Genomic DNA, 26,824 nt, shown 5'->3' with positions numbered 1-26,824 from the left:
CCAACTCTGTGCGACCCCATAGATGGCAGCCCACTAGGCTCCTCTGTCCCTGGGATTCTCCAGGCAAGAATACTGGAGTGGGTTGCCATTTCCTTCTCCAATGCATGAAAGTGAAAAGTGAAAGTGAAGTCGCTCAGTCATGCCTGACTCTTAGCGACCCCATGGACTGCAGTCTACCAGGCTCCTCTGTCCATGGGATTTTCCAGGCAAAAGTACTGGAGTGGGTTGCCATTGCCTTCTCTGTATGACCTTTGAGATACAGCCAAAGTGCCATGGGAATGTAGAAGGGGTAACTGCCTAAGAGAACCGAGAAGAGCTTACACAGGGGGAGGTGACATTTGATGTGGGTCAGGAAAGATAAGCAAGAGCAGGGGATGTAAACTATCCAGCCAGAAGAATAGGCTGTGAAGATGATGACATATGTCAGTGCAAGGTATGCTCAGGGAAGGATGTAAAATGGTAATAGAACACAGAGGGCATGGAATAGCCTGGACAGGTAAGAGCTAAAACTAGAAGGAGGGTAGGGCCAAGCCAAGATGACGGCATCCGATAGGCAGTGAAGGAGCCAACGGAAGACTTTGTGGAAGGGAGAAAGACCACACTTGCACTTTTAGGAAGAAAACTGGTAATTTAACAAAAGATACATTGGAGTGGGAAGAAGACATCTGTCTCATTAACCCTCTCCAGCTGGGTAGAATTTTATTATATTTCTGTTGCTGTTGTTGTTATTATTACTGCTGTTAGATGAACCGTATCAAGCACTTGCTGTATGCCAGGCACTGTGCTAAGGGTTTTGTATGAATTCTCTGGATATAAGTCTGGGGATGGACCCTCAGAAGCTACTATGTTATCCTTCTATTGTCTGGCACTCTCCACTACAGTTTCCTCATTTGAGAAAGACAGAAGGACCTGTGTGTTTTTGCCATGCTGAGGATGTATCTGATATTAATAAAATAGTATTTCTTATTTATGCATCTGCTTCATCTGAGCATACCACAAAAGTGGGGTGAATCCTGGCATGATGAGGAGCCAACTGTGTCCTTTACTGGACAGGCCAAGGAAGGTGCACCTCAGAGGCAACCACTCATCAATTATCCCAGAAGAGGATGGATTTCTCTGCCCTTTGGTCCTCCTAGTGTTACCCTCCATCCAACAGATGCACGTTAGGTGCCAGAACACACCTGAAAATTGCCTGTGAGTCACTATACAGCTTCCTATAGGGACACAAACACTATATAGCTATTAGGCATGGTTTCATTTTAAATTTGGGCAAAAATATCCCTGAGGTAATTTGGAAGAGAGAAAAAAATAAGAAACTATAGGATGTTAATTTTTGTTTTATAGAACAGCTTCCCTCTGCTACACCAGCAGATGGGAAGATTGTGACTGCTATCAGCTGTTGTAAACAGTTTGCCTACCCAGATGGGTCCTGATATGAAAGACAGGTGCATCTGGTATGCTTCCCCGTAGCCAGCCCTGCAGTTCCTACACCTGTCTTCATGCAGGCACAGAACATAAGGCAGAAGTCAATTAATAATGTGTGAGACTGATTCCAGGCCGACTCCACCCTTGAGGTTATGCCAGGCCTGAGGGTCACAAATCCCTGGAGAGCGGCACACCCCGGTTCCCCTTAAGGCTCAAACACTGTAGTTTGGTGGAAGGCAGGCAACAAGAAAGGGATCAACAGTAGGCTCCAATCAATCACCAACTGTGCATCTCAAAAGTCATAGCAAGATATTCCAAGTTGCATTGGCTTTTCTGCATTTCTAAAATCTTTTAAATCCTAGCAACAAATATCATCTAATACTTGGCACCCCTGAGTACATCTGAAAATTTTACATGGTGTCAAAGAGAAAAAAAATTTAACTGAGTCAATTTTTAGATAAGACCAGAGTACCATTGAGAGAGAGGATCCTAGGGCCTGAGGTCACTAGGTTATTGCAGCTATTCCATCATGAACACCTAAACATCTCCACGTCTCATATATCCCCGTGTCCCTTTACCTCACGTATACCAAGCTCTCCATGCGGAAAACAGTGGGATCTTTTCAGGGCAAAGTTCCTGCTGTTCTTTTAATTGCAATTTCCTCCTCCATGGGTCATCAGGAGCCTGTACTTGACTTCTGTCCTCAAACCCACCTGGCAATGCACTTCAGTAACTTCCGGTTTCCTTCTAAAAAGAGGCTGGGTAGAAATAACCATACACATATATCTTGCCTATTGGTTTTGGTCTTTAGGAATATGGCGCCACAAAAGTTTTAGAATATTGAACAGGTTTACTCCAATTAAGCAGTTAATAGCCACTTAGGTTGTTAATTCTTGGGACAACTGAGTTTTATCATTCTTTAAAACTAAAGGGTGATATTTTAGGCATTATTTCTGAATAAAGGATTCTGACTAACATTTAAGGTAGTTTTGTCACGCTGATCTTGAATGAAATGGAATAATGGAATTCAAGAATATCAGTGCCGGAAGGGAGATAATCCAATACAAAGATATTATATATATTTTATATACGTGTGTGTGTGTGTGTGAATTTAATAGTTATTTAAGACTCCTTGTTGGAAAAGGAAATGGCAACCCACTCCAGTATTCCTGCCTGGGAAATCCCATGGACAAAGGAGCCTGGTGAGCCTACAGTCCATGGTTGCAAAGAGTTGGACATGTCTGAGCAACTAAACAACAAACAGCAACAAAGTCTCCTTGTATCAGTCCTTCATGAGGCTTCATAAACATGTTTCATGTCTGCATAATAGTTTAACAATAAGTTTCTAACTTCTTGCTGTTGGCAGTGAATGTATTTATGCCTAAATCTGTGGGATTTTCTTGAACATTGTTTCCTTAGCATATGGATATTATTTGTTTTGGAGGAGAGAAAAGAGACCCAAAGAAAAGAATCACTTGACGAGTTGCAAAAAGACATTCCTTGTCCTCAGGCATTCTTTATGTCCTTCTCTTTTGATTAACTGGGCATGTGGCCACCTAAATCCAGACTACACATTCCAGCCTCCCTTGCAGCTATGGTCATCTGCAGCTTTGTTTCATTTAGCCAATGGGATATAAACAGTAGGCTGTATTTGTCTGGAAGAGTCCTTCTCCCCTTTCCTCTATTGGCTGAAATGCTCACTTGATGGGTGGAGATGAATAACCATCTTGGACCAGGAGATGGAAGCCCTGTGCTCTTTGGTATGCTCCAGGATGGGAGAGCAACAAAGGAAAAGGGGGGCCTAAGTTTCTGAAACATGGGGTTCTATACTGACTGCCTTCTAGACTTCTTTATGTGCAAGAGAAATAGATGTGTATCTTTGTTTCAACAATGTTTGTTTTGAATTTTTGTGTTACCCTTGACCATATCCAATCTAAACTGCTGTGTCAATAGTCTGGAAAAGTTTTAATTAATTATCATGACTTTATGGAGGAAGGCAGGATGGGTGATGGACAAAGCCTGATTGACTCTTGCTTTAAATATATTATGCCAAGGGATCTCAAATACTGATCCAAGAAAAGGTGTATCAGAATTACCCTGGCAGGCCAAAAATATAGATATATAGATACAGGTATATAGGATTGGAACTAAGATCCCACGTGCTGCACAACCAAAACAAGAATTACACTGGTAGAGGCTGGGGAGGCCCCTTTCCTGGAAACTTTGATTCAATAAGTATTCTCTAGGGTCCAAGAACTTATATTGTGGAAAGAGCTCCTAAAATAATTCTGATATCTATATATCAGATATATAATAATATCCCAATACGTTTGGACAGTGTTTGATCTAGAATTGTTCTCTGCTGACGAACTGAATCAGAAGCATCAGAAAAAAATTTTTTTCTCTCTCAAACACAGATGCCTGCATGGGTATGTGAGAATGAGATATAGAGATAGAGCAAGAGCAAGAGAGAGAAAGAAAAAGAGACAGAGAGAGACAGAGAAGAGAAAATATTCTGGTAGTCTTAATTTTGAAATCGGTGATTCCTCAGGCTCTTTGGCCCCCCTTTTCTCTCTATACTCACCTGGAGCCACACAAATATCACCTAATATTCTATTCCCTCTCAGATTAGCCTTAGTTTAGATAAACTGACAGTGGCTAGAATTGTTTTTTGTTTGTTTTGCTTCACTTACAGATTACATTTTCTGGAGAGGTGTAGTCACCTCCAATGTGCATTATTACATATTGTTGTTTAGTCTCTAAGTTGGGTCCGACTCGTTTGTGACCCCATGGACTGTAGCCCACTAAGCTCCTCTGTCCATGAGATTTCCCAGGCTAGAATACTGGAGTGGGTTGCCATTTCCTACTCCAGGATGTCTTCCCCATCTAAGGACCGAACCCTCATCTCCCACGTTGGCAGGTAGATTCTTTACCACTGAGCCACCAGGGAAGCTCTTACTACACATTAATGATTCATAAATGTATTTGTGACAAAAAGAATGATAACTTAAAGATTCCAAGGCCTTGCCCATCAGAAGTTGAATTTTTTGGTCCATGCAAAAACCTGCAAGGTCAGCAGACCCAGTCAAACAGCTGTCGGTCACAGTTGGCCTAAAAGCACTCGGGCATACCACAGGTTCTCCTGGCAGCAAAGGTGACGGGGCACAGAACGTGTTACCAGAAGGCAGATCGTGGCAAGCATGAGACATTCCAAACAGCAGTGAACAGAAAGGGATTATGCTAAGCAGCATGTCAGTACTGAGTAATCCTTTTACAAGAGCCACTGTCACACTCATAAGCACAGGCTGCTTGGGGCCCAGTTCTCCCACCTTCTTCTGGGAAATTAAAGGAGAAAGACTCTCCATCAGGAAGAAGCCTGGCATTCACCAGCTCTCCACAAATCTCAGCAGAAATCAAACAAAACAGAACCAAAGAACCATTTTAAGACAAAATTTGAAAACAGTGCTAATGATACCAAAGATCTAATTCCAACTGGGTCACCAACTAACCCAAGCTGAGTCTCGATGAGTCACTTAACCTTTCCAGTTTTTAACTTTCTTCTCTGTGGACTCAAGAGGTTAAACTTGGTGAACTATGAAATCCTTTTTAAGAGCTAAACAATTTTATATTTATCTAATAGGAAATATATAGTATAGGTAAGTGCATGAAGTAAAAGCCTTCCTCTATCAATTACACATTTGCTTCTATTTTTAAAAGATAAAAATCCTCAATTTCAACATAAAATCATCAGACAGACATGCATATGTGTATACACATGCATGCACACACCCTTCAGAACTTTAATTTCTGGAAATTCTTTCTTAGTTGCCTAATCCCTACAAGCTCTGATGGCATCCTGTTGCTGCTGCTGAAAGATTTTATTATGCAAATATTTAGACTAGGACTTTCAAACACCCATGAACGTTTATTGCACTCTCCAAAGGAACATCGTGGAGAGGGTTCAAAACGTACTGAATCCAGGCACTTATTGACAGGATAGCTATGGGTCCTCATTAATAGGCAGTCTCTGAGATCTAACTCCATGTTTACTGACATTCTTGGGTTAAGCAGAATGGCAACCAGAAATGAGATGAAAATCTTGCTGGTTATTGTTATTACGAAGTGGTCTCCATCTATCATTGGGCTTTCTCCATTGTAACCCTTCCCCTTCCTCGGTGACATGTCAGCAATAAAATCCTCACTTCCTGAGCAATCCATATAACCCTGCTACAACATGCCCTTGATCCAGAGGCCACTGTCCATGCCAAAAAAAAAAAAAAAAGAGAGAGAGAGAGAGAGAAAGGGGAACTTTCAGAAGTCTCAGGACATATCTGAATATCATAGAGCTCCAATGGATTAAGTGCCAATGGAAATTAGGGAAATGAAGAGAAAAAAGCCATACTTACTTCATCCACATGTCCGACAGCCCCGTAGATTCTCGCCATTTGTCCAATGAGGTAGGGGGATCTCTCAGCAATCTCTTTCAGCATTGGAAGAAAACTGTTCAAAGCCATTGGCTTGTAGCCTGCAATCTCTATGAGGATGCTTAGGATGATGTCGTTATGGGTCGAATCCTTCAATTGCCCAATTAGGAAAGGAATACACTTCTGAACCACCTACAGGAAGAAAAGAGAAGAAGAAGGGAGAAAAAGAAACAGAGGAAAGTTAATTAAGTCAGAATCAATCTAATACTTTTTTGTATTCAATCTGAACTCAACACATTCTGAGATTATTACTCTTGTTGGAACGCAAGCAAATCTCCCAAGTCTGAAATTTAAAATTTACAGTAAAATTTCAGAGCCTTCAGTTTCCTTTGCTTTTTCTTTAAATCTGTGCTCTGCAATTGAAGAGTTAAGGCTACAAAATGCTTAAACGCTGCTACTCACTCATAAGTCAAGGTCTCCTGTGTTATGTCCTTATCAGTAGCGTTACATTTCCTCCAAACCACCCTGAGAGCTTCAGCTTTTTTTTGGAGGGGGTGCCCTTATATGATAGCATTCTCCTCCAAAATCACTGCAGATGGTGACTGCAGTCATGAAATTAAAAGATGCTTACTCCTTGGAAGGAAAGTTATGAACAACCTAGATAGCATATTCAAAAGCAGAGACATTACTTTGCCAACAAAGGTCTGTCTAGTCAAGGCTATGGTTTTTCCTGTGGTCATGTATGGATGTGAGAGTTGGATTGTGAAGAAGGCTGAGTGCCAAAGAATTGATGCTTTTGAACTGTGGTGTTGGAGAAGACTCTTGAGAGTCCCTTGGATTGCAAGGAGATCCAACCAGTCCATTCTGAAAGAGATCATCCCTGGGTGTTCTTTGGAAGGAATGATGCTAAAGCTGAAACTCCAGTACTTTGGCCACCTCATGGGAAGAGTTGACTCATTGGAAAAGATTCTGATACTGGGAGGGATTGTGGGCAGGAGGAGAATGGAACGACAGAGGATGAGATGGCTGGACGGCATCACTGACTCGATGGACGTGAGTCTGAGTGAACTCCGGGAGTTGGTGATGGACAGGGAGGCCTGGCGTCCTGTGGTTCATGGGGTCGCAAAGAGTCAGACACGACTGAGTGACTGAACTGAACTGAACTGAAAGACTCAAGGAGAACATTATCAAGTAGCATTCTCAGAAACTGGTTGTGCTGTCCATTATCAACTGTGCTGCAAATATTCAGAAGAATGAATTTGATCAGTAATTACATTGAATTGAAAAGCATAGATGGCATTAAAAAAAAGAGTAGGGCAACTATTTATTGAATATCTACTATGTACCCAGAATGTCTAGAGATTCCTAGAAGGTAGGATAAAGGCCAGAATTTTAAAACATGGTCTAAAACATGCTCAGTCCCTGCTTGCCTACTCCTTAGACATCATCTTAGACATGCCCACCTTGTTCTCTCAACTTTAGTAACAATGTCATTTGTCTCTCTCTCATATTCCTCTCACCATAAGACCTTTGCACATATCATTCCTTCTCTGTAATAAGGTCTTTTCTACTACCTCATTTCACCAGTTAATTCCTAGTTATCCATAGAATATCACAGGGTTTCAATTTAAAAGAGAATATAAGTATGTAAGAGATCCTTGACAATGACTTTGATTAGAGCCTTCAAATTAGAGAAATATGGTGTGGAAATATTTAAAATAAAAATAAAGCAGGAAAGAGCTCTTCCTTTTTCTCAGTTTTCCGTTTGGACCACAAAAACATTACAAGATAAAAAACTACTAAAGTAAAATAATATCTACCATATTCTCAATATCCTAACCTTTCTTAGTTTTTAAAGTCTTTATCAATATAAGGATGCAATAATTTGCATTAAGGAGAATGTGACTTTTTTGTGGAATGGTGTCTCTATGTTAACACAGAGACACATTGCATACTGACAATTTAATGAATTGTTTGTCTGCTAAAATAAAAGGATTACAAAGAACAACCTGGGGAAAACTGAACAATAAAAGTACAAACTATTAGTCCATTCATACTTCTCCCATGGTTATTTCTTTTGTTTGTTGTTGGTTTGCTGTTTTGGTAAGGCAGACTTGAAATGTGACTTCCGGTATTAGGATTAAAAAATCTGATGCACAGCTCAACCTGCTGAACTCATAAACTGACCCCCTGCCAAAAACCTGCTTTTCCCACCTCTCTAGCCCCAGGTGTCTCCCTTCGTATAAATGACACTGCCATTCTGCCTGCTCAAGCCAGAAGTCTGAGAATCATTCTTTTTTTACAAGGTGAGGGTGGGGGGGCTTGGGGGTGGGGGGGTGTTGGGGAGGGAGGAATCATTCTTGACTACTATTTTCCCCTTTTCAGCAGCTTTATCTGAGCAGTCACCAAGTCCTATTGATTCCCACCCCTCAAGTATCCCACATATGAGTCCACTTCTCTTCATGTCTATTCATCCATCCATTCACTCATTCATAAATTATTTATGGAGTCCTTTCCATTTGCAAGGTGCTATTCTAGGTGCTACAGTTAATGTTGTTAACAAGTCTAACAGGTTGTCATTTCCTCCTCCAGGGGATCTTCCCAACCCAGGGATTGAACACTTGTCTCCTGTGGCTCCTGCATTGGCAGGCAGATTCTTTACCACTGAGCCACCTGGGAAGCCCATATATATTATCTTATATATAAATATATACATAAATTTATAAATATAAATTACCCTATATGTAAATTTAAACTTGATATTCATATCCAGTAATCATGAAAGAAAGGTTAGAGCTACTCTCTGATAAATGGCACATATGAATGAACAGTTCAGTAAAGGCTGCCAGTGCATTGGGGGTGATTGTATGTCCTTCAGGAGAAACTATGTGAGGTCCCTGGCACCTATGGCAGAAGTGTCAGCCAGCTGCTCCGGGTCAGGACAGCGCCTTTTTTTTTTTTTAATTTTATTTTATTTTTAAACTTTACAAAATTGTATTAGTTTTGCCAAATATCAAAATGAATCCGCCACAGGTATACATGTGTTCCCCATCCTGAACCCTCCTCCCTCCTCCCTCCCCATACCATCCCTCTGGGTCGTCCCAGTGCACTAGCCCCAAGCATCCAGTATCGTGCAACGAACCTGGACTGGCAACTCGTTTCATACATGATATTATACATGTTTCAATGCCATTCTCCCAAATCTTCCCACCCTCTCCCTCTCCCACAGAGTCCATAAGACTGTTCTATACATCAGTGTCTCTTTTGCTGTCTCGTACACAGGGTTATTGTTACCATCTTTCTAAATTCCATATATATGCGTTAGTATACTGTATTGGTGTTTTTCTTTCTGGCTTACTTCACTCTGTATAATAGGCTCCAGTTTCATCCACCTCATTAGAACTGATTCAAATGTATTCTTTTTAATGGCTGAGTAATACTCCATTGTGTATATGTACCACTGCTTTCTTATCCATTCATCTGCTGATGGACATCTAGGTTGCTTCCATGTCCTGGCTATTATAAACAGTGCTGCAATGAACATTGGGGTACACGTGTCTCTTTCCCTTCTGGTTTTCTCAGTGTGTATGCCCAGCGGTGGGATTGCTGGATCATAAGGCAGTTCTATTTCCAGTTTTTTAAGGAATCTCCACACTGTTCTCCATAGTGGCTGTACTAGTTTGCATTCCCACCAACAGTGTAAGAGGGTTCCTTTTTCTCCACACCCTCTCCAGCATTTATTGCTTGTAGACTTTGGGATCGCAGCCATTCTGACTGGCATGAAATGGTACCTCATAGTGGTTTTGATTTGCATTTCTCTGATAATGAGTGATGTTGAGCATCTTTTCATGTGTTTGTTAGCCATCTGTATGTCTTCTTTGGAGAAATGTCTATTTAGTTCTTTGGCCCATTTTTTGATTGGGTCATTTATTTTTCTGGAGTTGAGCTGTAGGAGTTGCTTGTATATTTTTGAGATTAGTTGTTTGTCAGTTGCTTCATTTGCTATTATTCTCTCCCATTCTGAAGGCTGTCTTTTCACCTTGCTAATAGTTTCCTTTGATGTGCAGAAGCTTTTAAGTTTAATTAGGTCCCATTTGTTTATTTTTGCTTTTATTTCCAATATTCTGGGAAGTGGGTCATAGAGGATCCTGCTGTGATGTATGTCAGAGAGTGTTTTGCCTATGTTCTCCTCTAGGAGTTTTATAGTTTCTGGTCTTACATTTAGATCTTTAATCCATTTTGAGTTTATTTTTGTGTATGGTGTTAGAAAGTGGTCTAGTTTCGTTCTTTTACAAGTGGTTGACCAGTTTTCCCAGCACCACTTGTTAAAGAGATTGTCTTTAATCCATTGTATATTCTTGCCTCCTTTGTCAAAGATAAGGTGTCCATATGTGCGTGGATTTATCTCTGGGCTTTCTATTTTGTTCCATTGATCTATATTTCTGTCTTTGTGCCAGTACCATACTGTCTTGATAACTGTGGCTTTGTAGTAGAGCCTGAATTAACATTAACAAATTGAAAAATAAAAACCATATGATTATCTCAATAGATGCAGAGAAAGCCTTTGACAAAATTCAACATCCATTTATGATAAAATCTCTCCAGAAAGCAGGAATAGAAGGAACATACCTCAACATAATAAAAGCTATATATGACAAACCCACAGCAAACATTATCCTCAATGGTGAAAAATTGAAAGCATTTCCTCTAAAGTCAGGAACAAGACAAGGGTGCCCACTTTCACCATTACTATTCAACATAGTTTTGGAAGTTTTGGCCACAGCAATCAGAGCAGAAAAAGAAATAAAAGGAATCCAGATTGGAAAAGAAGAATAAAACTCTCACTATTTGCAGATGACATGATCCTCTACATAGAAAACCCTAAAGACTCCACCAAAAAATTACTAGAACTAATCAATGATTATAGTAAAGTTGCAGGATATAAAATCAACACACAGAAATCCCTTGCATTCCTATACACTAATAATGAGAAAACAGAAAGAGAAATTAAGGAAACAATTCCATTCACCATTGCAATGGAAAGAATAAAATACTTAGGAATATATCTACCTAAAGAAACTAAAGACCTATATATAGAAAACTATAAAACACTGGTGAAAGAAACCAAAGAGGACACTAATAGATGGAGAAATATACCATGTTCATGGACTGGAAGAATCAATATAGTGAAAATGAGTATACTACCCAAAGCAATTTATAGATTCAATGCAATCCCTATCAAGCTACCAACGGTATTCTTCACAGAGCTAGAACAAATAATTTCACAATTTGTATGGAAATACAAAAAACCTCGAATAGCCAAAGCTATCTTGAGAAAGAAGAATGGAACTGGAGGACAGCGCCCTTAACCTGAGGCTTTTAGAAATGGAAAATGCTTACACATTTCCTGCCCCATTCTACAAAATTCCATTTCCCAGTCCTTATTCTTTATGTCCTATTCCTGGAACACCAGGGTCTCTATGATGCGTGTTTCTAGTGACAATTTTATTTAAACTCCAGTCATACATCCCAAGACTATAAAGAAAATTTTAAATGGAGAAGAGAGAAAAGGATAAAGGAATAAAGGAAAAACAAGAAAGACAGGCAGGCAGGCTCAGGCAAATACAGAGTACTAGGCAAAGCTGAATCCATAGAAGGAGCGAAACGAGAAGAAGTACTAAATAATGTGACTAGCAGTAAAATGTGAATAATGTGAATGAATAAGGACAGATATTTCTTGAAGGTTGCTGCTACTGCTGCTAAGTTGTTTCAGTCGTGTCCGACTCTGTGCGACCCCATAGACAGCAGCCCACCAGGCTCCCCCGTCCCTGGGATTCTCCAAGCAAGAACACTGGAGTGGGTTGCCATTTCCTTCTCCAATGCATGAAAGTGAAAAGTGAAAGTGAAGTCGCTCAGTCATGTCCAACTCTTAGCGATCCCATGGACTGCAGCCTACTGGCTCCTCCATCCATGGGATTTTCCAGGCAAGAGTACTGGAGTGGGGTGCCATTGCCTTCTCCATTCTTGAAGCTTATCACTCACATTTAAGGGAAGTGGTGCTTTGGCCTTCAGATATTTTTGGATAAGGAGAAATTATATTTTCCTGACAGTCAGTATTTCCTTAGGTTGGTCTCTTTATGCTGCCTCATTGGAGCTGTTTCACATCTCGGAGAAAGCCTTCTTTTGCTGAGAGCAGAGAAGCCCCTAAGATAAAATAGATAGCTTGCAGAGAGGAAGCTGACATGGCCTTTGTTCAGGCCATAATCCCACACCATGGACTCTGAAAGAGCTTCCAAACTGGCCTCCTCGTCTCAAGACTTTTGCCCTCTCTTCAGCCTCCTCACTGCCTAAAACCCCATCTGCTCATGCCAACGATTTCCCACAATGCATGGTCAGAATCCCAGTGCCATGGCATTCCAGGGTCATTCACTGGCATTCACTGATGGGTTTATCTGCTGCCTCTTCCTCCACGAACCTCCCGACCCAGCAACATGCCACTGACCACCCACAGTGGCTTGAACACACATAAAAGTATGAGAAAACTCATACTTTCAAAGCTGATCTCAAATAGTTCTACTTCTGGGAAGCCTTCCCCCCAGCCCACGCTCACATACACACAACCTGGAGCCAGAGCACAGGGAGGCCACTGAGCCACACACGGAAATATTCTGCAGCCTTATACAGCGTTCTGTCTTCTGACCCGACACATACACCTTTATAACAATCTGGGAGGCTTGCTTTGAATTTAGAATTTTTGGTCCCTGTCAAGGAAACAGGAAGAAATGACCCCTAGCCTCCATCCCTTGCCCCTCCCTTCTCTTCCTACCCCTCCCTTTGCCCTCAAGGAGTTTCCTATGCATATTTGTGGATACTCCAGCCCCACATATGCAAGCTCATATAGGCTGCCCCTCAGACCTATGAGGGTGACACTGTTGGCATGGCCTGTCCTCGGGGAAACAGACCCAGAGACCAGGACTTCCACAGCCCTGGAAGCAGGATGGAGGTTTACTGGAAAGGGATTCCAAGGTCTCGGTTATCTGGACTGTGTTTAGTAGGCAGGGTGGTGGACGGGAGCTGGGGGGCACAGGCAGAGGAGCGCCAACCAGAACTGTACAAATCCAGTAGCCCAGGTGAGGGCCCGTCCCTGGCGTTTCTGTTCCTTCTTGAGCAGAATTGATCACTGCCTTTACTGTCTCCCAGGCAAGTCTGCTGACGAATTTAGCATCTTGCCATTGAACTGAAATTCGGTGGATACATCTCATTACTCCAGGCTGTGGGCACCTTGAACAGAGGGCCATCAAAAATAACTTAACTGGCAGCAAGGACATGTAAATTCTTGTTAAAGAATGAAAAGTCGAGCTACTGTGTGTGTATACATGTATGTTCCCACACTCCCTCTCAAATTACACTTAGATTCAATGTTCTCTTTCAGTTAATTTGATTAGCACTAACAATGTCTATTCGGAGAAGGCAATGGCACCCCACTCCAGTAATTTTGCCTAGAAAGTCCCATGGACTGAGGAGCCTGGTAGGCTGCAGTCCATGGGGTCGCTAGAGTTGGACACGACTGAGCGACTTCACTTTCACTTTTCACTTTCATGCATTGGAGAAGGAAATGGCAACCCACTCCAGTGTTCTTGCCTGGAGAATCCCAGACAGGGAAGCCTGGTGGGCTGCCATCTATATGACTGAAGCGACTTAGCAGCAGCAGCAGCAGCAACAATGTCTATTAATCTCCAGAAATCTCTAAAAATAACTGCCACTCTTTTCATTTAATACTTACAGCTACCATACTAACAAAATATATATTCTGAAAACCATGGTTCTGTTCCAAAGACTGTTTTAGGACTTACTATACAGTCCATGAACTTCCTGATGTTCAAGCTGGTTTTAGAAAAGGCAGAGGAACCAGAGATCAAATTGCCAACATCCGCTGGATCATGGAAAAAGCAAGAGAGTTCCAGAAAAGCATCTATATCTGCTTTATTGACTATGCCAAAGCCTTTGACTGTGTGGATCCCAAAAAACTATGGAAAATTCTGAAAGAGATGGGAATACCAGACCACCTGACCTGCCTCTTGAGAAATTTGTATGCAGGTCAGGAAGCAACAGTTAGAACTGGACATGGAACAACAGACTGGTTCCAAATAGGAAAAGGAGTACGTCAAGGCTGTATATTGTCACCCTGCTTATTTAACTTATATGCAGAGTACATCATGAGAAATGCTGGTCTGGAAGAAGCACAAGCTGGAATCAAGATTGCCGGGAGAAATATCAATAACCTCAGATATGCAGATGACACCACCCTTATGGCAGAAAGTGAAGAGGAACTCAAAAGCCTCTTGATGAAAGTGAAAGTGGAGAGTGAAAAAGTTGGCATAAAGCTCAACATTCAGAAAACAAAGATCATGGCATCCGGTCCCATCACTTCATGGGAAATAGATGGGGAAACAGTGGAAACAGTGTCAGACTTTATTTTTCTGGGCTCCAAAATCACTGCAGGTGGTGATTGCAGCCATGAAATTAAAAGACGCTTACTCCTTGGAAGGAAAGTTATGACCAACCTAGAGAGCATATTCAAAAGCAGAGACATTACTTTGTCAACAAAGGTCCTTCTAGTAAAGGCTATGGTTTTTCCTGTGGTCATGTATGGATGTGAGAGTTGGACTGTGAAGAAGGCTGAGTGCCCCCAAAAATTGATACTTTTGAACTGTGGTATTGGAGAAGACTCTTGAGAGTCCCTTGGACTGCAAGGAGATCCCACCAGTCCATTCTGAAGGAGATCAGCCCTGGGTGTTCTTTGGAAGGAATGATGCTAAAGCTGAAGCTCCAGTACTTTGGCCACCTTATGCGAAGAGTTGACTCATTGGAAAAGACTCTGATGCTGGAGGGATTGGGGGCAGGAGGAGAAGGGGACGACAGAGGATGAGATGGCTGGATGGCATCACTGACTCGATGGACGTGAGTCTGGGTGAACTCCGGGAGTTGGTGATGGACAGGGAAGCCTGGCATGCTGCGATTCATGGGGTTGCAAAGAGTCAGACATGACTGAGCTACTGAACTGAACTGAACTGAATACAGTCCATCACTCCATCTTCTTAATGTTTTGCAACTATTCTCATTTTAAACAAATACTAAGTGACTTTTGAGTCTTGTCAGCCAGAAGATGCTGTGTTAGGTGTGGAGGATTAGGTATGTGAACAAGAATGTTCTACACTGCTGAGAGAAAATCCTAGAAAATGACTCTTTTCTAGGGACCAGACCACAAAAGCAGTTCCTCTGGGTCTGGACATTAATCAGTAGAGGGCTGAACTTGCCACTTCCTGCCACTTATCTCCGTATGGTTAGGGTTAGAAGTCTATGTCCTAAGGATAATTACAGATATGCTCATGTGTGTTACTAAATTCTGCTCCTTTTGTTGGCTAGACTACAGCATGGTTTTTGGCAGCCAAGAATACTGACTTAGGCCCAGAAGGCCACTTGGAAAATTGACCACCCAGCCTTTTCCTATAAATGGACTCGGAGAATTCTCTGGAGCTTCTAGCCATGAGTCACTAGCCAGGAACTGCCTCCCTCCACCTAGGAAGGACAGTTTCCTAAGACAGGGATATTCAATAGACAGTGATAGAGGAAGGGACCCCACCTGCTTGGGAAGCAACATCAGAAAGTCACAGACAATCTCAGCTACACAAAGAGATTTTTTGTTTTAAGGGCCAACTGTTGACCCTCCAGTCCTGAAAAACCAAGTTATCACTAGTCACAGAAGGTGGGTAGTGAGGAGTGTGTTTGAGAAAACACGAAACATTCCTGCACACTGCCTTCATTGGAAAACCTGCTCAGGGATCTCCAAGTTACAGAACGCTGGCACAGCTGTCATGCAGAGAGAAAAGCCCCCTTTTAATCCTCATTTCACAAGGTGAAAATCCTCCTTGTTTAGCCTCTCATTTCATTTGAGATTGGATGAACTAGATGTACACAGAAAGCCTCAGGCTGTAGACGTGACTGTTGCCCTGATTTCGTTTTCCTCAGTCGACCTTTTTCTGTATCCCTCCTGTTCCCTTTGCCTGCTGTCTAATTAATGAACATGAGAGAGAGGAGGGTTTACCTGGGATTTCTCTAGCTCACTACCCGTGTATCTCAGTAATCAAGTGCTAGCTGACAAAGAGCTGAAGGAGGCAAGGGGGTGGGATGGGGAGGGGCAGGACCACTTTAACATGAAGAGAAGTGCTGATGGAAAACAAACGGTTGGTCAGTGCCCGGTCAACCACTCCCTCCCACCAGTTAGGATCCTGGTCCTGGTGTTGTCCCTTCACTTCACTATGAGTACTTCCTAACCCTTTGCTTCTACATTCCAGGGTCCACACTCAGCACCCATGATAGATCTCATTGGGTGGAATTAGACTGGGTTGATGATGTAGTTCATCCTGACCTGTATGCCTTTGTGAAAGCTCCCTAACCAGTGTCAGCCCCAGATATTCTGTAAATGGCAGCCTTAGGGGCAGGGCAGTGTGACTGTAATGGCCTGTGGAAGACACGGACATTGACTGTATGAAGATGGGGGGCCAGATAAGATGAGGAGGCACATGACAAGCCACCTCACCAAGCTACTCCCTGGTACCCACCCTGTTCTTAACCTCTCCAAACTTCAACTTCTCTGTTTACAAAATGAAAAGGCTGTTGAGGGGAACAAGTGAGATGATTCCTGTAAAACACCTATATAAGTGCCTGGTACTCAACATGAGCTCGACCACTACTGGTGTCCCCTGTCCACCCTCCCCTGCCTCCTGTAAGCTGGGAACACTCGCCTGTGGCCTTCTGAAGTGGAGGCTGCTCAGAATAAGAGAGGAGGGGGCTGGGAGTCAGAGTGCTGGACCTGTCCAGCAGTGTCACTTACTGCTTACTACTGGTATGATGGGGGCAGGATAGCCTCTCAAAGCATCCAGTTTTCCCCCTACCTTTAACTGATTAATTCATTTTAATGTTTATATAATTTTAAAGGGTACCCTCCATTTACAACAAAGCATCCATTCTGACTAGTGTAAAATGGAAAAAAATAACACATTATAGAGTTATTGGTAGCATTAAGTGAGATATTAGATGTTAAAACAAAAATCCTTTGTGAATGATAAATCCTCTGCAAATTTAGGCACTAATACTATCTCATCTGTGTTAAGAAATATTCACAGAGTGACTTCTCTGTGCCAGATACTATGCCAGGCACTGGGGACACAGTAATGGACAAGGTAGTCCTCATGTCTCAAGCATTTGTATCACAGCCAGGGTGGTCCCCTGGTAGTTCAGCTGGTGAAGAATCTACCTGCAATGCAGGAGACCCTGGTTCAATTCCTGGGTTAGGAAGACCTGCTGGAGAAGTGATAGGCGACCCACTCCAGTATTCTTGGGCTTCCCTGGTGGCTCATCTGGTAAAGAATCCACCTGCAATGCAGGAGACCTGGGTTAGATCCCTGGGTTGGGAAGATACCCTGGAGAAGGGAGTGGCTATCTGCTCCAGTATTCTAGTATTCTGGCCTGGAGAATTCCATGGCAAAGAGTTGGACACAAATGAGCGACTTTCACTTTCACTTTCAAGGTGGTCCGGAGGGAAAGAGAACAGCAGAGACAAATTCATGGCAGCGTGAAATGTGCTGTGTCAGGGATTAGGGGTAAGAAAAGAATCAGAGTTTTGCAGGCAAGAAAGCCACATCTAAGCAATTGTCAGCTCACAAAGTGTGGTGCTGGTGAGGGAAGATCATTCTATGTGGAGAACATCACATGTACATAAAAATTCAGTGCCTGATAGAGAATGACTGCCTGTGATCCCTGAGACCAGATACTTGTTCGAGGTCTAAGGGTTAAAGAGACCCTGATGCTGGCAAAGATTGAAGGCAAGAGGAGAAGGGGGTGACAGAGGATGAGATGGTTGGATGGCATCACTGACTCAACAGACATGAGTCTGAGCAAACTCAGGGAGATGGTGAAGGACAGGGAAGCCTGGCGTACTGCAGTCTGTGAGGTAGCAAAGAGTCAGACACAACAACACAAGAGTGACTGAACAACAGCAACAGAGGCCAAGCAACAGACCGGGGCCTGGTTGTAAACAGCTTCATAAGCCCTTTCCCAAGTCTCTGGACGGCCACAGAAAGCCTGTAACCAGCGGTCTGCTGGGACCTCTCTGAACGCCACACAAGGTGCCACTACTACTCTTGCACCTTACCTTTTTGGGTCAGGTCACACCAAGCCCCTTCCTATAAGTGAGCCTCCTCCTGGTTTCATTTACTGCCTTTATTCCATGGGAAATAAGTTGAATTTGCTTATTCTCTCCAGATCCTCCTTGAACTTGTATTGAACCTGCCCTTCCAAACATTGTGTTTAGCTTTTGTTCTCAGGCTGCAGATAAAATGGCATGCCCAGCTGTCTCTTCTCTGAAACCAGGTCCTGCCTATTAGTCACCTCTCTCTATTCCCCACATCACCTGGTCCCCAGTCTCTATCTGTGGTAGGCAGAATAACAACTTCCCCAAGATGTCCACATTCGAATCCCCGGAACCTGTGAAAAAGGGACTTTGTAAATGTGATTAAGTTAAGGGTCTTGCGATGGCAAGATACTCTTGGATCATCTGGGTGGTCCCAATATAATCACAGGGCCTTGGCAAAGGGAAGAAGAGTCGGAGTCAGGGAAAACATGATGGAAAAGCAGAGGTGAGGGTGATGCAGGCTGTGAGCCAGGCTATTGCAGCTGGAAAGGGCAAGGAACATTCTTCTCTAGATTCTCCGGAAGGAATGCAAGCCTGTTGACACATTTTAGACTTCTGATTTCCAGAACTGTAAGGTAATAAATTTGTGTTGTTTTAAATCACTACACTTGTGGTAATGTTACAGCAGCACAGGAAAAGAATACACCACCCTGTCTGTGTCCCCCTCACTCTGAGCTTTCTTTACCTGGTCTAGTGATCCCTTAACTCCACTCCCTGCCCAAACTCTGCTGTAGCTTTGCCCATCCTTTATGTCCTTAATCCTTTCTGAAATTCATTTCTCAATCTGTGCTTGGAATTCACTCCCAGACTACCTCTAGCTTGTTCTATCTAATATTTTCTGCCACATCTTCAATCGCTTTATTCTTACTGGGTATTTTTTAATCCTCCTTATTTCCTCTAAACTCCAACACCCATGCAGGCATTTCCTACACTTCCCTTCCACACACAATCCATAATAGATGTCTTCCACTCCCCACTTCACGCCTACAGACCACTGCCTCTCATGAGTCACTAGTGGGTCTCCAGCTACCAAAGCCAAGGTCAATTCCTATCTCCAATCTCCTTTAAGTCCCTAGATCTTGACCCTGTTGAGTCACTTTCCCTCTTTGAAGACCACACACATTGTTTTACTTATTTTCATGGTCTTTACTTTCTTTGATCTCTTTTGTTCATTTTTTCATTTCCAAATTCAACAACACTTTATTGAAGCCCTACTATGTGCCCAGCACTGTGGTAGGGCATTCATACAAATATGCAGACACAGGTGCTGTGCTCCTCAAGGAGTTTAAGGCACACTGGGAGAGAAAGACATGGAAAAAATAACTGCAATATATTGTTCTAAGGGCAAAAGCAAAACTGTATACCAGGTAACAGAGAGGCCCCCAGTCCTCTGTCTGACCCCTAGCCTTGCTGCTCTAAGTGTGGTCACTGAAGCAGCAGGGACAGCAACGCCAGGGAACTTGAAAAAGAGTAGAATTGGGGACCCCATCCTAGAACTACTGAACTGAAACCTCTGGGGATGGGGCTCAAGCCTGCTCTCTCATGTCCAGGTCTCCCAGCCTGGTCCCCACTTCTTAAAGGCCATCTGCCTCTCTTCTCAACCTGACACAAAACCTCAAGGTCTGGCCTGATGCCACTCCCTCTGTGCATCTTCATGGCACCTGTTTTCCCCTAAGGCAGAACTCACTGCCATCCCATCTCTGTTTATAACCTTTCTTTGAGAGGCTGGGCCTGAGGCATGTGGGATCTTAGTTCCTAGACTAGGGATCAAACTCATGCCACCTTATTAGGAGTGCCAAGTCTTAACCACTGGACTGCTAGGGAAGTCCTCCCAACCCCCCCTTTTTTTTTCTCCCACCCTCCTTTTCTTAAAAATCTGTTTCTATCTTTTGTAGAGCACTTAACAGCCTCTTTAATTAAGCTTAGTTTTATGAATATTTATTGAGTACTATCAGATACGGTAACAAGATGTGGGATACAGAGGAAAAGAAGAAATCATGCCTTGCCACGAGGAGCTTACAGTCTGTTGTGGTTAATTATACATATAATCAACTTTGTCTGCCTTTCTTTGAATTTTGACATTGAATTCAAATGTTCCAGTTTTCACCTTGGTGTTGTTTTTCAAGTGGTGGATATTGATATTAACATGAAAATGGAGCAAAGATGCAGCCATAACTGATATAACCTTGGTCTTAGCATTAATTTGTATATGCACATGTGCTCGTGCCCTCTAGAATCCACTTCTACTTCCCCCTTCCTGCTGCTGCTGACGCTGCTAAGTCATGTCAGTCGTGTCTGACTCTGTGTGGCCCCAGAGAGAGCAGCCCACCAGGCTCTCACATCCCTGGGATTCTCCAGGCAAGAACACTGGAGTGGGTTGCCATTTCCTTCTCCAATGTATGAAAGTGAAAAGTGAAAGTGAAGTCACTCAGTCGGGTCCAACTCCTAGGGACCCCATGGACTCCAGCCTACCAGGCTCCTCCGTCCATGGGATTTTCTAGGCAAGAGTACTGGAGTGGGTTGCCATTGCCTTCTCCGCCCCTCTTCCTAGCAGCCTCTTGTTTCTGAGTGTCTTCAGGGTTCAGGAGAAGCTCCAGGGATAGAGCAAGGGTCTGAAACAAAGACTCTCAGGACTTTGATTTGGATGTTTCAGGAGTCATGGGGGAGAAGCATACTGCTCAGAGAACCCCGATTCCCATCCAGATCCCACAAGGAGAAAGCCTACAGAAAATGGAAGCCAACATTGAGGAATCAAAAATCTGAGAAATGGAGATGGAGAAGCTGTTCTGCTCACATACTTGAGCCCCTAATCAAGTCTTACCTGAAGGTTTTTCCCCATTCTATGCACTAATGCATTCCTTTTATTGTTTAAACCAGTACTGGTTGGGTCTTTGGTTGCTGATAGTCACATGCAACCTAATTATTATGGTGCTAGGGGGCTTCCCAGGTGGCTCAGATGGTAAAGAATTTGCCTGCAGTGCAGAAGATCTGGGTTTGATCCCTGGGACAGGAAGATCTCCTGAAGAAGGGAACAGCAACCCACTACCTTCCCAATGGCAACCCAAGTATTCTTGCCTGGAGAATCCCATGGACAGAGGAGCCTGGCAGGCTGCAGTCCATAGGGTCACAAAGAGTCAGAAGAAGCTTGGCACACACTCAAAGAATAACTAATTTGCCATCTAGAAGGTGAGCCTTCGCTCTCATTACAGGCTGATTTCCCCATAAGTGAAGACATGTGCAGGTCTTCCTCAGGGCCCCATCTGAGAAACTGTAGATCCCAAGGACTGCACAACCACACTGAACTTTCATGAAAGATGTTCTGCAGTGACTACAGATTTGCACACTTGATGTGTTTGTATTACTGTACCTGTGGTGGTTAATTTTGTGTGTCAGCTTCACTGGGTCAGAGGGTACCCAGATATTTGATTAAACATTATTCTCAGTGTGTCTGTGAGGGTGTTTCCAGATGACACTGACATCTAAACAGGCCCAGCTGTGATGAGAGGGTAACAGGCAGGAGGAAATAAACTGCAAGTGGCAGACGTTTTTTTCCTTCTCTACACAAAATTAAAAGAGGCTTCTTTTAATTCTGTGTTGAGGACACCTGGTTCTGCCTTGAGCTAACCAATACATTTCTCTTATAGAAATGTTTTTCTTAAGCTATGTTAATGAAACTATGTATTTGCTTTGGAATCTGCCTTTCTTTAAAAAGGTTCCCCCTAAGACTAACTTTTTTTCTTTTCTTAAACCTTGGGCTGAGAACGGGCTCAACAAACCAGTATTCACGTCAATTGTTTTATGATGCACCTCCTGCCATCCTATCTCAAAAATGCATACTGTGGGAGAGGGGCCTGGTGAAACTCTCTCAGCCTTGAGGTGTCTCTCTTATCTGATTAATAGCTTTCTAACAGACATAAAACACCTTGCTAAAAACTAGCAAGGGGTCACTCTTTCTGTCCCCTTCTGATGTCTGTGTCAGAAGCTTTCCCTATCTCTGTTACACTTTAATAAAACTTTGCTGCAGAAAAAGCTCCAAGTAGTCAAGTCTCATCTCTGACCCCAGATCAAAATCCCCTCCTCTGGAGGTCATGAATCCTGGTATAACACATGGCTTGCAACAGCAACCTTTCTGTGTGGATCATGTTGTATATAATATAATTTTTACCTCCAGTTGCTTCCTCTTTGCAGCTACATGCAAAAGCCGTAGAAGATGGTACTGTTCTGGTTGTTCCAGTTGAGACATCAAGCCTAGGAGTTCTGTGAGGTGTCTGTTAATTGGTTGAGGCTGCTTTTCATACACAGCAGGTAAAACCCTCAACAACATGGCATTACCTGTTGAAGGAACAATAACGAGAATGATGACTTTATCAGTCCATGAGCCATAGAAATAATATTATTAATGTAATAAATTTTGCACTTCGTCACATATTAAACAGCACAGGCTGATGACCAAATCCTTTGCTTAAAATAACATGGTATTTATTTTTATTCTGAAAAATCACTAAAGCATTAAACAGTTTCTGTAAAAGGGAATATTTTATGATATGATCAGCATTATTATCTAATGAAAATTTTTCCTGAGTAATGCACCCTGGGGAAAAGAGAATTTGACAGTAACCAGACCGCACCCTTGTGGAAGAAACAGTTCCGATAAAGAATTCCTGTTGAGAAACAGCATTTGAATGCTGTTTAAATAAAAACTAAGCAGTGCTGTAAGCATGGATCTAAATGAAACTGAACCAAAAAAATAAAAATAAAAATAGTGCAGAGGAATGTATTCATGTTCCTGAGAGATATGGAGTCCTGATTTAGACAACTGACATATGGAAGCTATGCCTTATTTTTATAAATAGTTAGGAAAGTAGCAATGCAAATTTAGATCCTCAATTTCTGCACTATATCAAGGGAAGTTTAGACAGAGCTTGTTTGTCACGTGATTTGCCTCAAAGACTTGTATAGACAACTGGGTTTAAAATGGCAGAACCTAAAGAAGAAGAAAATGACTTAAGCTTTTGGGACTCGTTTGCAAACAACATATGGGAAACATCTGCCTATCGCTTATGGTATGGAGTTTTTCGAAAAATCCCCTCAAGTACTTAAATGTCTCAGAATTTATTTCTAGGGATTTCTTGAACAAGAATTTTCTTGCCTCTATTTATTTTAAATGTGGCTCTCTATATAGAAGTTATACACAGAAAGAATCAAGTAAGCGGTGATAACACATTTGTAAACCCTTATTAAATGGTGGGGACATTTGGATATGAGGATTAAGAAAAGAAGGACAGAATTTTCTGAATATCTATGGCAAAATTTAATGAAAGGGTGATTCTGGATCAAAGTGAATGTATCAGGGTGATGGTAAATAATGAGAATTGCTTTTTCCACATATGGCTCATAGAATGGTTTCAAACAGATTTCAATCATATAACCACAGAGCCCAAAATATTGGAAATATTCAGATTTTTTTAAATGTGAAAAACATTGTTTTATTTTGTTTTCTGTTTATTTTCCTAAGAACTTTTTCTTAAGATATCAGGAATTGCCAATGTCATGTCCAATCTATACAAGGCACATTACTCATAGAACTTAGCTATGTAGACATACTGATTAACTGCTGGAAAAAGTTACAGTAAATGGGACTGTCACTGGAATTGAAGACACAATACAATATTCATTAAAGGTCCTCAGACTTCTGGAGGGGAAAACCTAGATTAGTCATTTTTAGTGGACTTGAATTTGTTCAAATAATACAAAATTAAATAAGGGTGTTTTTTTTAAACTGATGAAAACACTTTGGTATAGAAATCTTATTAATTTCATTCATAAATTACTATATTCTTCTTCATTATGAAATATTTCAAGTCATTAGACAAACATAGGCAAAAATACAAGGACCACTGGTGTGCCTACCAACTAACTTTATCAAAATTCAGTTCAGTTCAGTTCAGTTGCTCAGTCATGTCCGACTTTTTGCAACCCCATGAATCACAGCACGCCAGGCCTCCCTGTCCATCACCAACTCCCGGAGTTCACCCAAACTCATGTCCATTGAGTCGGTGATGCCATCCAGCCATCTCATCCTCTGTCATCCCCTTCTCCTCCTGCCCCCAATCCCTCCCAGCATCAGAGTCTTTTCCAATGAGTCAACTCTTCACATGAGGTGCTCAAAGTATTGGAGTTTCAGCCTCAGCATCAGACCTTTCAATGAACACCCAGGACTGGTCTCCTTTAGGATGGACTGGTTGGATCTCCTTGCAGTCCAAGGGACTCTCAAGAGTCTTCTCCAATACCACAGTAGAGTTTGAGAATTTGAATTTCTAACAAGTTCTCAGGTGATGTTGATGGTCACTGGACCACATAATTAAGTAGTAAAGCAGTGGGTTTGTCCCTGGGAGATAAGTTTCTAGATGTTTCAAAATTTCTTCTCAAAATGGTTGTAGTAGTTTTCTATAGCTGCCATAAGAAACTGACATAAACGTGTGGCCCAAAATAATAGAAATTTATTATCTTATATTTCTGTAATTCAGAAGTATAGCATGAGTCTCACTGGGCAAAAATCCAGGTCTTGGAAAGGCTGGGTTCCTTCTTGGAGGTTGTAGGAAGGAATCTGTTTCTTGGCTTTTCTGGCTTCTAGAGACCACCAGCATTCTTTGCTTCGGGGTCTCCTTCCTTCATCTTCAAAGTTAGCTACACAGCATTCTCTGACCCTGCTTCCATCACTACACCTCTTCCTCTGATTATCTCTTCTGCCTTTCTTTGACTTAAGCACCCTTGTGATAACATTAGGTCCATTTGGATAATCTAGGATTTTCTCCTTATATGGTAACCTAATTTTATCTTCAGTGCAATGAAACACATTGTGTTCACAGGTTGTGGGAATTAAGATGTGAACAACTTTGGTGGGGGAGGTCATTATTCTGCCTACCACCATGATTATAACAACTTACATACCTATCAACAGAAGCATGAATATTTCTGTTGCCAACATTTAGTCTTGGCAGACACCAGTTTTCGCCAGTCTGACGGGGTATAAAAATGTTACCTTATTTTTTGTTCTAATTTTCATGTCTTTACTTCTGAGGCTGAGCAAACTTTTTATGTTGCTCTTCCATGATTTAGCCTTTCATATCCTTTGCCTGTTTTCAATCAAGATGTCTGTGTTTTCTCACTGATTTGTGAAAGTCACTCAGTTGTGTCCGACTCTTTGTAACCCCATGGGCTATACAGTCCATGGAACTCTCCATGCAAGAATACTGGCGTGAGTAGCCTATCCCTTCTCCAGCGGATCTTCCCAGCCCAGGAATTGAACTGGGGTCTCCCACATTGCAGGTGGATTCTTTACCAACTGAGCTATCAGGGAAGCACTGATTTGTAGAAGTTCCTTATTTATTCTGGACACTAATTTTTGGTCTGTCAGTTTCAAAGTTGTAATCCTAATGGAGTTGGTTTTTAAATTTATTTTATGGTTTATAAATTTTTTAATTGAGAATTCTTTCCCTATCCATGTTCATAAAAATATTCTACTATATTTTCTCCTAAAAGTATTATGGTTTTGTTTTATGCCTTAATCATCTGGATTTTATTTTTGTGTATATAAGGAAGGGATCTAATTATAAATTTATATATGTGTGTGTGTATATAAACAATTGTCTCAGATCAATTTATTCAGTGACCAACTGTTTCCCTTCTGATTTGTGATACTTCTTTCATATATAAAGTTTCCCATGTATATGGGTCTGGTTATTTATCATACCTTCACCAATTATGTCTGCTAAGTCACTTCAGTCGTGTTTGACTCATTATGACCGTATAGACTGCAGCCCACCAGGCTCCTCTGGTCCATGGGATTCTCCAGGCAAGAATACCACAATGGATTGCCATTTCCTCCTCTAGGAAATCTTCCTGACCCAGGGATCAAACCCACGTCTCTTATGTCTCCTGCATTGGCAGGTAGATTCTTTACCACTAGAGTCACCTAGGAAGCCCTTTATACATTTTCTTAATTGCAATTTATAATAAGTCATTTTACCTCACAAGACAAGTTTCTTCATCTTCTGCTTCCGATTCCTCTTATTTCTTCATTTTCTGCTTCAAATTCCTCTTGGCTACTTTATATACATTTTGCCATTACTTTGTCAACTTCCTTGTAAAGCTAGGTTAGGATTATTTTTCACATTGAATATATAGACTAATTTGGGATAACTGACATCTCTGTGAAACAAGAACATGATATATTCTTCTGTGTAACTTTTTTGATATCTCTAAAGTTTTGTGATATTAGCTGTGTCTTGTCTATCTTTTATTAAATTGATTCCTAGGTATTCCATAGTTGTTGTTGCTATTGAAATGGAAGTTTTTGGTTTTTTAAAGATGTTTTCTATTTATCTGCTATATTAAGAAATCAATAAATTTTTGTACACTGATCTTTCATCCAGCAAAACTTGTTTAGTTCTTTTTTTTTATTAATGGAGTCTCAAGATTTTCTGTAGAAAAATAATCAAATGATAATAAGTAACAACTTTGTAATATTCCTTAAGTTTCTTTTATTGTCCTACTTTACCAGCTGGGACCTCCAACACTTTGATGAGTAGAACCAGGTCCTGATATCATTTTCTAATTCCTGTTTTTAAAGAGTATGCTTCTAAGGATTCATCATAATGTATGTATATGTTTCTACATATTCTTGGTATTTATATTTTATCAGTTTAAGTTCCTGTCTTTT

The 26,824-nt window shown here is 41.7% G+C and overlaps 1 protein-coding gene across 5 annotated transcripts in view; it reads right to left on the bottom strand.

Moving 5' to 3' along the window:
* The window catches only part of VEPH1 (ventricular zone expressed PH domain containing 1), a 277,419-nt gene that overhangs the window by 149,730 nt on the left and 100,865 nt on the right, over window positions 1-26,824 (bottom strand). For all 5 annotated transcript variants that reach the window (XM_070792573.1, XM_070792568.1, XM_070792565.1 and 2 more), the window contains 2 exons: window positions 22,268-22,434; window positions 5,832-6,041 (listed from right to left, as the gene is read on the bottom strand). In XM_070792573.1, coding sequence (XP_070648674.1) covers window positions 5,832-6,041; window positions 22,268-22,434 — 377 coding nt within the window. The remainder of the gene's footprint in view (window positions 1-5,831; window positions 6,042-22,267; window positions 22,435-26,824) is intronic.

This window comes from Bos indicus, chromosome 1 (assembly GCF_029378745.1).
Source record: "Bos indicus isolate NIAB-ARS_2022 breed Sahiwal x Tharparkar chromosome 1, NIAB-ARS_B.indTharparkar_mat_pri_1.0, whole genome shotgun sequence".
NCBI classification, from domain to species: domain Eukaryota; kingdom Metazoa; phylum Chordata; class Mammalia; order Artiodactyla; family Bovidae; genus Bos; species Bos indicus.
Note: the sequence above shows the minus strand (reverse complement) of the source record. Positions and strands in the feature narration are given on the sequence as shown.